This window comes from Acanthaster planci, linkage group LG15, assembly GCF_054643075.1.
Source record: "Acanthaster planci isolate LZ-2023a linkage group LG15, COTS_SCS, whole genome shotgun sequence".
Lineage (NCBI taxonomy): Eukaryota > Metazoa > Echinodermata > Asteroidea > Valvatida > Acanthasteridae > Acanthaster > Acanthaster planci.
The window spans coordinates 55,125-68,539 of record NC_141791.1 but is presented as its reverse complement, the minus strand read 5'-3'; the positions used below and the strand labels follow the sequence as shown (position 1 = coordinate 68,539).

The following is a 13,415-nucleotide window of genomic DNA, read 5'->3' as shown; positions in this document are numbered from 1 at the left end:
TGTCACGGTGGTTCTGGGAAGAACCGATATCGATGGTGAACACTCGACGTTCCGAACAGTTTACTCTGTTTGTCTTCAAGAAGGTGACACCAGTACCTTCCAATGGGAACATGATTTATTGCAAGTCTAGAAAGGAGACTTGCGTTGTAGGAAAACTTAGAGCCATTGAGCTCTGTGGTGAAAATGAAAAGCGCCCCCCTTGTGCCCTATTTGCTTTACAAGTTTTAGTTTACACACAAGGCATGCAGTACAGTGCGTGTATATGCATACATACATTGTACATGTACATACATGTACATGTACATGTGCACGTGTTGTTTAGTTCTGCACAGCTAGCTAGCAATCGTCGGGGCTTTCTCCTGAACGTTTCTTCTTCAGTGGCAACAGATTCGCTAAATCCATATATAGTCATGTATACTTCTATGACGTACGTAAGCTTTTCGGTTATCGGGATCAGGATTCGAATGAAATGAATCTGATCAGTTCTGCAATTTTAATTTGTTCGGGGCTAGAACTAAATGTAACTAATGTAACGTACATCTACGATAGGCTTCCTATATTATCTCGAGAGCCTCGAGAAACCTGTAACGTTAGAGGGGCAGTGAGAAACATTCCCAGTTTTTGAGTAGCCCCACCAGTGTGGCACGGACCCTCAGTCCTACTCCATCTTAGAGTGAGGGTCCGTGCCACACTAGTAGTGGGGCTAGTAAGTTTTCGGGAGGAAGACCACATAATATTATTCTGTCAGGATAAAACCTTGAATCAGCAGAATTAATTGGCTAATCATGCAAAAAAATTCAAGATTTACAGATCTGACAAAGATAGAGTGATTGTGCAGATTGACTATGAGTCAACATATATGGGCTGGAAGATACTATATTTGAGAAGAACTTATATATCCCCAAGTTGTACTGCTATTTGCTATGATACATGTACGCACACTTTTATGTACGTACACTTTCTAAATTTATCAGCCTGCCATTAAACAATTGAACATTTGTTTGGCCTGGATATTAAATACCGGTAGTATAGGCCCTATGCAATATGTTTCTCGGAGTTTGGTAGTTCGAAAAAATTTTAATGTGAGCCTGAACAGTTCCCAAGAATGTACAAAAGTTAATGGATGTCATATCTGTCTCTTAGATATGATAGCCCTGCCAGACTTCATGATATCTGCCATGGAGAACTGGGGCCTGAACACGTACAAGGAGAAAACTGTTTTATACAAGGAGGGAGAAACATCAGAAAAACAGAAACAACGGATTTTGACCCTTATCTCGCATGAGTTAGCTCATCAGGTACAGTAAAAAATAAAGAACGGGCCAATTCAGCCCAGTAAACCGGAGTAGCAAAATTATGTGGTTTTTGACGGCATTTTGGAGAGTTTGAGAAAATGTGTAATCCTTGCAATGTTTAAATACTAATTGTTTCCTGTATGGGATTTTCTTGTGAAATGTAATCATATTATATACACATTAATTAATTTGTCTATTCTAACAGTGGTTTGGAAATTTGGTGACAACAAAATGGTGGAACTCCATTTGGTTGAATGAAGGCTTTGCAAGCTATATTGAGTACATTGGAGCCAATGCTGTTGAACCAGACTGGCAAATGGTAGGAACAATTTAGCAGAGGTCTTTAGTAAAGCAGGAAATTGACAATTTTTGTCAAACTTGATCAGTGTTGTTATATCTGTAAGGTTTCTTTTTTAATGATGTATTGTACACAACCTTTGCTTTCTGTTTCTTTGTCAGATGTTGTTTTCTACTTCCACGTTCAAAGCTCTTATCAGAGATGACTTATAACTTCCAAATTTACGGCTTTATGATATATGCGCTTTAATATTCACACTGATTCTTGATTGCAGTGGGACAAGTTTATCTTGTATGACCTTCATCCTGCCATGGCAACAGATGAATTGGTTACTTCTAGGCCAATAATCACTGATGCCCTAACACCCTCAGAGAACATCATGATGTTTGATAAAATCACATACCTGAAGGTATTTACCCCTTCACTAGCATTAATGGGGACACTATGCTTAACTGGATGTAATATTGAAACATTTCTGTTGTGTGCTCAGTGCTTGGATGTGTACGTGGATTTGTGCTCATTGTCTGGAGAGTTTGCCACATCAAAGACTCGGTCATACCAGAGAGGAATTTATCACATTCGTCCACTAAATATTGTATGCATGTTTGAGAAATTGACTTTAATATTAAACATTAACATCTAATCTATCAATTGAAGGTAATGATATTATCAGAATAGTTCTGTTTTTCAAAATGTCTTAGGGTTCCTGTATTCTGCGTTTGATGAACCATTTCTTAGGAGAGCCGACATTTACAAAGGGACTTCAGGTATGTACAACTAACTGAAATGCACCTGCTAAAAATAATGTACAAATGAAACACACATATCTCCTCCCAACTTTTTTTGCATCATCACTTTAAGCTGTCTGAATCTTGTACATATTCTGTACCGATAAGTGGGATTTTAGCCCCGCACAGTTGATCCAGTTATTAGGGATGTAACACTTTGACCATGTCAGAAATTTGAAATCTTCTTTGCGTGTCTTTTTCAGTACTACCTGAGCGCTTTGCAGTATAGTAATGCAGGAAACAGTGACCTGTGGTTTTATCTGGACAAGGTATGAACTTGTATCATTAAAAAGACCTAAGTAGCTATTGTGGGAGAGAGGACATCAGTTACGGTGAATTTAATTGTCCTGATATGTGACCATAGGGCTTATGAAGGTTTAATTGGATTAAAAAAAGATGAATGGATTAAAATAAATCTGGACCAGACTTGAAGTTTACCCAGAAAACTGTGATTTCCGACTCGCTCTATTAATGGTTATTCAGTAATTGTTTTGCCTACAACTAACCTTAAAAAACTCTTACAAAATTCACTAGTTAATTAGCCAAGAGATGTAGGGTTTGTAGGCTGAAGAATTTAAAGGTAGAAACACTGCAAGATTTTTAAGGTTTGCTCGCCATGGCTGCAGTGAGTTCTATGTGTAATAGTGCAAGCATGTCATTTTCCTCATGGATTTCTGAAGGCAGTGAAGGAAGACAACATAGATCTTGGTGAAGAGCTAAATGTAGCAACCATTATGGACACCTGGACACTTCAGATGGGCTTTCCGTTCATCAAAGTTGAGAGAACATACAATGGTGCCCGCCAAATCACAGCTAGAGTAGAGCAGCAACGTTTCCTATCGGATCCCGATTCAGACCCATCAACAGACCACCCAGATTTGGGGTTAGTGATTTGTGTCATTTTTGTGTTATTACAGATAATGGCTTACATAATTACTTCATTACTGTATACTAGTGGCATATACATGTATGCCAGGTGATTGCCATAGTTGCAGAATAAAGCCACTTTGATATGCGCAAAAATTTGATATTTATGTCCAAAACCTCTTAATTGTAGTGTGTGATACAGTTTTTAGTTTTAATATCTAATTTCAATTGAAAGTACTGTCTCCCTGTCCAGTTTAGATGGCAGATAGGGTTAAATCTGTGATACGTACATGTACCTGACCTCCTGATATTATTTCATGTACAGTTACAAGTGGTATGTACCAGTGACGTACACCACTGCAAGCAGCCCAGACTTTGATTCACCGAGAAGCATGTGGCTGAAACCACAAGATGAGTTTGGTAAGTACATGTATTGATGTAAAAGGATTGAAGGATTTTTCTGTCACACGAATGACTGAACTGGCTGAGGACTATTAGGATAGTTTCAAGAATTTGTTGGAGAGGTAATGATCTCTGAGGTAATGTCTGTGGCTATAAAATGTGTCCTTTGGTGTTTCAAATTTTCAATTTGTTTTTGATCATGACAGGTACCTTGCAGCTTTCAGGTGGCAGTGATGATGACTGGTTGTTGGTGAACATCAACCAGAGAGGAATGTATCGTGTCAACTATGATGACAAGAACTGGCAGTTGATTAAGATGCAGCTAAAGACCCATCACTTGGTAAAACATGTTAATTTTGTTTTGTGATAAGATATGTCGCATGCAATAATGCAGCAATAATTGTTAAGCCAGGGAGGGACGGGTGGTTGAAGGAGAGGTCGAAGTCTGCCCGCAAAGTTACTTGAATTGGTAAAATAAGTAAATATTGTTTTGTGATAGAATATGTCTCATGTAGGAAAGCGGCAATGATTGTTAAGCCAGGGAGGGACTGGAGGTTGAATGAGACGTTGAAGTCTCCCACAAAGTTGCTTAAATTTGATAAAAGCATGTTATACTAAAGCTTTGGTAGTACAAGTTTGTAGAAATTCAAAAGATGTTGTCTGGCTTATATTGATCTCTCTAGTAGCAAGGAACAAGTAGCCCCTGTCAAAGACCCTAGATCATCCTTTACCGAGGTGGCTTTTTTGTTTGTCCAAACATGTTTCATAAGATGATTCCAAGTGCCAGCCGAGCTGCTCTCATTAGTGATGTCTTTAGCCTTGCAAGGGCCGGAGAGGTCAGCCACCCTACTGCTTTAGATATGACCAGCTACTTGAAAGGAGAAAGAGACTATGTGCCCTGGTATGCTGTGGATCATGCTGTAGCATTCATCAAGAGAAATATCAGAAGGAGAGGAGCCTACAACAACTTTAAGGTAATGTTTTCTTGTTCTTAAATTTTTCCTGGGCATATTTATTCCTCAATAATTGAGATGTTTCTTGTTACTGTCACAGTGAAAAGTGAACTTCCTTCAAGTTTTGGAGCTCTGTTTTGGAGAATGTGTGAGGGTTAATGTGTTCAAAGATCCAGTCGCTTGGGCAATAACCCAGCTTTGAAACATTTTGACTATTAGTTTTCTCCACTTTCTTTATAGAAATACATGCTAAATCACATAACTCCGATGTACGAGTATACTGGATGGAACGATGAAGGGGACCATCTGAAAAGGTTGGTACAGCATTATGTAATTGTCATGACTACTGTTTAGATTCAATACTTTGTGTGGTATCCCCAAATTGAGTCATACAACATTAGTTTGCTGAAAATTTGGATTCCTTTTCTTCAGGTTGAGCCGTGGACTTGCCATCAGTATGGCATGTGGCTATGGAAATCTTGATTGTCAACAGACATCAGTGAACCTGTATGCGGAATGGATGGCCAACAAGGACCACAGCTTGTGAGTGATGCTTTTTATAAGAAATTTGATCACTTGTTAAGAATAGTCTTTAAAATCACATCTGATGGTACATGGCCAAAAAAGATATGGATTCAATTTTTTTAATGAGATGCTAAGTGTTTTGCAAAATACACCCACTTTGAAACCATGTCTTGATATGCAGGGTGAGTTTAATTTTGTAAACATAAAACCTATTTCTACGTTCAAAAGAAATTCTGTTATTTTTTCTTGTAGTATTCATCCAGATGTACAAGCCACAGTGTTCTGTACAGCCATTGCACAAGGAGGCAAAGATGAGTGGTTCTTTGCTTTTGAACATTACCAGAACCCCAATACTAGTACCTCCATGAAGTCAACACTGCAGACAGCTCTGGCATGCAGCGATAAACCATGGATTCTTAGAACGTAAGTGTGGCAAAGGATCCATTTAATATCTGGCGAATTATTGACAATAGATGAATTTTGATTGAAGGGGAAGAATCATCTTTTTTTATATTTGTTTGATTTATATGTCTATATTCTGAACTTGCAGTTATCTGGATAGCATCTTGAACAGCAGCATCATTAGAATACAAGATGGAGCAGCTGTGTTACAAGCAGTTGCTGGAAATCCTGTGGGTTTGCCTCTGGCTTGGGACTTCTTCCAAGCAAACTGGGACTTCTTGAGAGCTTCGTAAGTCCATAGCCTGTAGCCAACTGCTTTTTCATTTTCAATACTTTCTCATCCTTTGTGCAAATCCTCAAACTTTGAGGGTTTACATATTATGTACCAATTGACACTGGCTAATATTCTCTCTGAATTGTTTGACCTAATTGAAGTTATCCAATGATCTTTGGTTGTCACCTGACTTCTTGGTCATCTTTTGACTCTGTGTCATCAGCCATTGTATTTGAGGCTTTAGTTTGCCTACAACCATATTTGATGTCCATCATTTGACCCTGGGCCAGTTCATCATGTGACCCTGTTGGGATTCATTGTTTGACCTCACTGTTATTTGACAGCCAGTTGACCCTGGGCGGTCCAGTTCATCATGTGACCCTGCGGGGGTTCCTTGTTTGACCTCTGTTATTTGACGGCCTTGATATCTTTTGATTTAAGACCAGACTCTAACAATAGCTTCATCTCTCATTTCAGGTATGGTGACACAGTGTTTGTGCTTGATTCACTGATTAGCAAACTTACATTTGGCTTCAACACTGAATTTGAACTGCAAATGGTAATTATATGTTTTGGTCTGAAGTTAGTGATACATGGATTTATAGTCAGAGTAAATTGTGGGCGTATGGTAATGCTTCCCTGTAATTAGATGTCAGGACATGAAATAAATCCGTCCAAATGAGGCTGACTACTCCAAGATTGAATGACATGATGATTTCAATGAATGTGCCAGTTTTTAGTCATCATGTACTGCAGAGGGGTCCTTTAGTTTTCCAACTTTGTACTGCAGTGTGCTGAAGTCTGAAGGGTTTCTACTCTTCGATATAGATTCAGATAGAAACTGTCAAACCATTTTTGTTTGTTATAGGTGAAGCAGTTTATTGCAGACCACTTAGACTTAGGTTCTGGTGCACGTGTGTTTACTGAAGCCGTAGCTGTTATTGAGTCAAATATAAGATGGATTGATCAATACTACAAAGAGGTAGCAGGTTGGCTAAAGGAAGCTGTGTAAGTAATAACGCTCTGGTTGTTTTGCATCCCCAGATAGCCCACAGACTAAACTGACTGGCATCAGATTATATTAATCTCCTGCAATCACCATCCTCAAATTATACTAACTTGTGGACTTCCCTTGCCTTTGGTTTATTTGTCTTACACAAGATCATTCATGTTTGATTAATAAATTGTGCAAGTAGAAATCAAAATGATGAAGGTGTTTTTTGCAGAAGTTTTATTACAAAAATTTTTGAAAGGGTTTCTCGTATGAGTTTTGCTTGCTATAAATCAAGTTGTAGTTCCCATTGCCTTATACAAATACTATTATCTATAATCTGAATGATTTGTTTGTCATAGCATGGACCCCTGGGAGAGGATTCGCCTTCCAGATGCCGTCTTGCCCATCTCATATGACCTCAAGGTCCGAACAGACCTGACCAATTTTGTCTTCAATGGCTCTGTAAACATCTTAATGGAATGCTCTGAAATGACCGATGTCATTCTTATACATAGTCGAGACTTAACTATCCTAACTGATACAACTACCCTCAAACGTGAGGATGGTGAAACAGCTCCAGGATTCAAGATTCCTCCGTGGCTGTATCAGTACCAAGATTTCCTTGTGATTGAGCTGGATTCACTCCTTGAAGTTGGAATCAAATACCGGCTACACGTTGAGTTTAATGGCACCCTGGCAGATGACTGGAGTGGTTATTACTGGGATAGCTATACCTTGAAATCAAATGAGACAAGGTGAAGTCCGAAAAATATCGAAGTTGTATGTTTCTTGGTATTCTCCATGGCACAAACTTATCGCTTTTAAATTTCTATTAACCTGGACTTTAGCATACATTATTCAAGGAAATTGATAGAATCCTATTGATTTATGTTTTGTAGGTACAAATACTTGGCAAGTACATTCTTAACACATACCAGTGCCCGCAAGGCTTTTCCATGTTTTGATGAGCCTGACATGAAAGCCACCTTTAACATAACCTTGGAGTATGAGCCCCAGTACCATGCCTTAGCCAACATGCCTATGAAAGGATCACCAGAGACACTTGATGGTGGATGGATGTGAGCAACTTTTGAAGAGAGTGTCATCATGTCAACATATCTTGTCTGCTACATAGTTAGTGATTTCAAAGCCAAGTTTATGACCACACAAAATGGTGTTGAGGTAGGAATCTGGTTAAGAGTGATTATGTAATATGAAAACTTTGAAAGAAATGTTTGGTTATTTTGAATTTAATCCAGAGAATTTATTCTGTTTCCCATTTTGTAATGCTGATGAGATTATTAATTATCGATAAAAAGAAATTGTTGGATGTGTGAAAAGAGTGGAGGAGGTTTTGAAATGATAGAGCTAGTGGTGCTGAAAAGCACAATTATGACCATGTTTACCTGTCTGTTTAACTGAACAACAGTTAAGAAGACTGTATGCCCCTTTCATATGCCAACAATTCAGGCTAAAACAATTTAATTATGTGTTAAAAGATTTGAATCTGTAATATTACATCTTTACTTCAGCTTGGTGTTTGGGCTCCAGAGGATTCAATCAACGAAACTGACTATGCTCTTCAGAAAGGAGTGGAAATTCTGGACTACTTTGATAACTTATTTGGATTAGATAACAAATACCCTTTGCCTAAATTGGGTAAGTCTTTCAGTTTAGATGCAACTTCTTAATAATAATTTATTCATTTATAAACCACAAATTTCATATAGATATGTTCAAATGCGCTGTACAATGAAGACATTAAGTGTGGAACAATGAATACATTTAAACATGATTGAGCCGATGGCATACTCGGGCAGCCGCCAAACGACCCAAATTCACCAACATCAGTAAAGGGGAGACAGTGAGAAGCAGTTACAGTTTTAGAGGCGGGAGGAAAACCCCAGAGGAATGTTCTGGGTAAAACCAATGAAGTCAGGTAGGGACTGAAAACCCAATCCACATGTGGACCGGGCTGGGAATCGAACCCGGGACCACAGAGGTGGAAGGCGAGGAAAAAACTACCTTGCCAACTTGATTCCAGCAGTATCTTACCAACGTGCATTTTGCTTAAACCCTTTCCCATACATGCAACTATATGCATCTACATCCAAATGTTCTGGATGGAATATTTACATCAGTTGTAGAAGACATTGTGTCATTAGATGTAGCTGTCTATAACCAAGGGCATTAATGAAATAGGATGTAAACAGATCTCATTCAAAACAGCAAATGGCAGAAAGCGGTGCTCAGCTTTGTTGATGTTAAAAACTAGGCCAGGGTTGATAAAAGTTGCGTCTCCTGACAGTTTTCGTTGGATGATTCATACATGTAGGTACATGCTATTACGTACACACAATCTAGTTGGACTGATGAAAGCTTAACTGTTTCCATTTTTATATCTTCTTTATCAGACATGATTGCCCTACCTGAATTGAATGTTGGTGCCATGGAGAATTGGGGTTTGATTACTTATCATGAGGAATATCTCTTGTATGAGGAGGGAGTGTCATCAGCAAAACAGAAGGAGAGAGTCTGTACATTTGTCTCTCATGAGATAGCTCATCAAGTACGTAAAGTCTAGAATTTTCACAGTGACAGTTTTGAAAACATTCACTCGGTACAGAGCAAAGATGTTACTTTTTTTTCTTGTTCCTCTATTTTTGCGGGGAGATAAACATTAATGTTGGATTTTTGCCCTACCCGACATGTATTTTAACACTGACTGCTCAGTGTACAAGTGTGCTTGTGGGTTTTTCACAAGCCTTCGGGTCCATACACTGAGCATTCAGTGTTAAAATACACATCGAGCAGGGCAAAAATCCAGCACTAACCTTGTTCCCCATAAGAAAATATTTATTTGATTCCTGGACAAGTTTTCCCCTACCCTCCACTTATTAAGATGATTCCTTAATTTATAGATTTTGACCCAGCATCATGGTGCTTTTGTAACAACATAGTTTGCTGAATTGCTTCTTTTACACTTTGAACTCCTTTGGTTTAAACTAATGAAAGGAATGGAGATACAACAAACTCTTTTTAATCTATAAAAACATAGAAATCCATAAAAAGAGAATCTTCACTTTCCGTATCATTTAAACTTTCTTGTCCAGGAACCAATAGTTGTACAACATGTACTTTCTCATTTCATTATCTCATTTCATAACATTAAATTGCAGTGGTTTGGTAACCTGGTGACAGTTAAATGGTGGGATGATATATGGTTGAGTGAGGGATTCACCAGTTGGTTGGAGTTTGTAGGAGCTGCTTACGTAGAACCAGACTGGAAACTGGTAAGAATTGTAATAATTGTCATCAAAATTCTTGCTATAATGTCATAACATAAGATACATGTCCTACGGTACCAGAAAGGATTTGGTCATAAAATTGAGTAGACATGAGAATGCAACAATGCATGCACTAGAGCAATATCATATTGAGACCTGATGAGTTGAATCTGTGTAAGACTGATAACTGATCATTTCAGACAATACACGTAAGTCGATTCATGCTGAAATATGTAACTTGTACAAAGAAAACCTGCATTGAATACATTTGGTTGGCTCTATCTGCAGACTGTTTTTTGTTGCAGGTTTTGAAAGCATCATCTTAAAGGGATGATCCCTTGATTCCATTCTGACAAACATCAGCAACTGCATTTTTTTATTTTGGTTACTCTAGGCATTAAGTTTTACACTACAGTTGAGACAGTTGTTGCATGTAAATGACTGTTTTGGCCAAACTTTATAATGAACATGACGATTATTTTTCCTGACAGTGGGACAAGTTTGTGGCATATGATAGTGGAAGAGCAATGGAAATAGATGCAAAGACTACATCACGGCCAGTTATCAGCAAAGTACATCAAGAAGACGACTTAATTAATGTTTTTCACTTCATCGCCTATATGAAGGTTTGTGATCCTATTCCCCTTTTAAAGGTTAATAATTTTGATGAAGACATTTAAGTTAGCTAAATCGTGAGATACCTAACAGTTAATCCCATTTCCCTTCAGGTTAAAAAGCTTACATGTATATAAATGGACATTAGCCAGGATTTTAAGAAAGTCTTGTTTGCATTACAGCCAAATTGCCATTGATCCATGTTGGAAAACAAAATGGGGCTGTTTTGTATCAGTTGCAGTGAAAATGTCTCTTTTGCGTGCTGTAAATTAAACCTGCTTCCAGATTACGTTCTTAAATTTGAGTCTTTTTCCGTGAAAAATCTTAATTCAAGATTTTATGTAAAATTTTTTGTTCATTTTTAAGAGCTGTAATAATATTTGTCGTGTTGTAGGGTTCTTCTTTAGTACGTATGGCAAACCACTTTGTGGGTCAAGACACATTCTTGAAAGGTCTGAAGGTGAGTAGTAAAATAATTGTTCTGTTTTGTTTTGTTTCAGAATTATATATATTACAATTCAAAAGTGTGCAAGATCATAAAGCTTGATTTCAAAGCCCCTCATTAAACTTGCACAATATTAACTAATCATATTCTTTTGCAAGAAGTATTTACTTTGAATTACACATGTTATTATCCAGTAAGTTATCAGTAATCCCTATCCAGTGGTTTTTTTCAAGTTAAAAGCTACTATAAATATCTGTTTTTCCTTTACGTGCAGTAAGACTCCTTTACAAAAACGCATTATTGAACAAGATGTACACATTATTATGTGGTTAACTTTGATAACAAGACTTAAATACCTAGACTTAGGTTGTATAATAGAATACATTTTGTGCCTTTACATCAGGCATATCTAAGGGAATTGCAGTACAGAAATGCAGAGAACAGTGACATGTGGTATCACATGAACGAGGTAGGAAGAAATTCGTTTAATTACATTAATGTTTCAAGTAAAGCTTTATCTGTGATAGAACTGCTTAGTGTGGTCGAGTCTTGTGAGAATTAGAAGTACCATTATTGATGATATTAAAGATAATACCTTGCTCGTTGAACCTAATTTTTGTACAACACAGTTTGAAGATATGACTGTTATTTGTGAATTCAGGCAATAATGGAGGACAGAGTTGATCTTGGAGATGGCATAACTGACATAGCCACTGTCATGGACACATGGACCAATCAGATGGGCTTCCCAGTTGTCACGATCACAAGAACTTACTCTGGCGAAGCTAACAAGATCACTGCCTCAGCTACACAGAAGAGATTCCTGACAGACCCGTCTTCTGACACGACATCGCTGTACCCAGACCTTGGGTAAGTTATTGGCTTCTTGTCTGGAGAAAGGGTACCTATTAAAATCTTGAGTAATATGTTTCTTCTTTACAATGTAGTTAAGACTACGAATTTTGACTTCTTGTCTTGAGAGACTGTTTATGATTCTACCAGCAACATAATCTATAAACATCAAATTCTGTAAAGTTTGCACATGAGCAAGTAATGTTTTTGTTTTCCTGAAAAGCTTGGTTTGCCAGAATGATGACATATAAAGGTGTTGTAATTGACCTGTAGATACACATGGCATGTACCCTTGACTTACACATCTGGAGGTAATCCTAACTTTGTCAACCCTGAGATTCAGTGGATGAGACCAGAGGATCAGATCAGTAAGTTTGGCGTTTATTTTACTGTTCATTTATTTACACATGTTTGTATTCAGATCACCTTTTCATATCTGAAGAACTAGGTTATCTCCTCATCATATTGTATTCATAAACTTTTTCAAAAATGTTGTTTTATTTCACTAAATTCGACATAGCATGAGTCTGCACATTCAACCCATTATTTTCTAGTGGCCATATCATTTTGACACAGTAATATTTAACCCTTAACCCTAACCCGGAAGGGTGTATGTGAAATCGTATTGAAATTGGAGGATTTGGGACTGTTAGGGTTAACTGGTCAGTAGGCGCACCACATTTGAGATTATGAACCAAATGTGATGAATGTCCATACGTGAACTTAAGAAAAGAGGAGGATTTAAGTTATCCTGTCAAAGTAGTATATATAAATAATGACTATTTATAAGTAAAGTGGTAAGAATAATTTCATTTAGTGTTCTGTTTCACAAGGTTTCGACAATCCTGTTTCTTACCACTCACTCTAATCATTCCATGATAACCTATTTAGTTTCTTAAATGTCATAATCTTACCGAAAAGAGAAAATGTTAACAGTGTTTTTCATTTATCAGTATTGCTCAGAATACGTTCGTGCAAAGATCCATGAATGCACCTTCAGCATGTACACACATGGGGTATAAATGTTCTCTCTGTGTGTGAAGAGCCGTGATGGTGTGTACCCAGCAGGTGTGCTGTGAGGCTGTATAATCCACGGTTATAGCCTACAGTCTTGCCGTGGATAAAAACCAAATAATTTATGTCATATGGTCTGCAATTTACTTATGACAGAGATTTTTTCAAATGTTGTATAATGGATAATTATCACACTGGCATGTAACCCCATATTGTACCCTGTCTCCTGTCATGTATTAGCTGAACTTGTATTGGACAGTGTTGGTGGGAATGAGACCTGGCTTTTGGTCAACATTAATCAGACGGGTTTCTACATTGTCAATTATGATGAGAGAAACTGGGCTTTACTTAGCGCTCAGCTGCAGACAGATCACACAGTACGTACCATTTACAAAAAGGAGTAA

The 13,415-nt window shown here is 37.7% G+C and overlaps 1 protein-coding gene across 1 annotated transcript in view; it reads left to right on the top strand.

Annotated features, from left to right (window-relative positions):
* LOC110974485 (uncharacterized) overlaps window positions 1-13,415 on the top strand; it is a 43,817-nt gene that overhangs the window by 26,341 nt on the left and 4,061 nt on the right. The window contains 26 exon segments of the mRNA XM_087146844.1: window positions 1,144-1,298; window positions 1,501-1,614; window positions 1,868-2,002; window positions 2,295-2,360; window positions 2,585-2,650; window positions 3,062-3,264; window positions 3,574-3,668; window positions 3,857-3,990; window positions 4,421-4,624; window positions 4,844-4,917; window positions 5,036-5,146; window positions 5,381-5,551; window positions 5,679-5,819; window positions 6,282-6,363; window positions 6,673-6,812; window positions 7,158-7,553; window positions 7,698-7,980; window positions 8,331-8,457; window positions 9,213-9,367; window positions 9,978-10,091; window positions 10,577-10,711; window positions 11,095-11,160; window positions 11,549-11,614; window positions 11,807-12,015; window positions 12,271-12,365; window positions 13,252-13,388. Coding sequence (XP_087002970.1) covers window positions 1,144-1,298; window positions 1,501-1,614; window positions 1,868-2,002; window positions 2,295-2,360; window positions 2,585-2,650; window positions 3,062-3,264; window positions 3,574-3,668; window positions 3,857-3,990; window positions 4,421-4,624; window positions 4,844-4,917; window positions 5,036-5,146; window positions 5,381-5,551; window positions 5,679-5,819; window positions 6,282-6,363; window positions 6,673-6,812; window positions 7,158-7,553; window positions 7,698-7,980; window positions 8,331-8,457; window positions 9,213-9,367; window positions 9,978-10,091; window positions 10,577-10,711; window positions 11,095-11,160; window positions 11,549-11,614; window positions 11,807-12,015; window positions 12,271-12,365; window positions 13,252-13,388 — 3,674 coding nt within the window.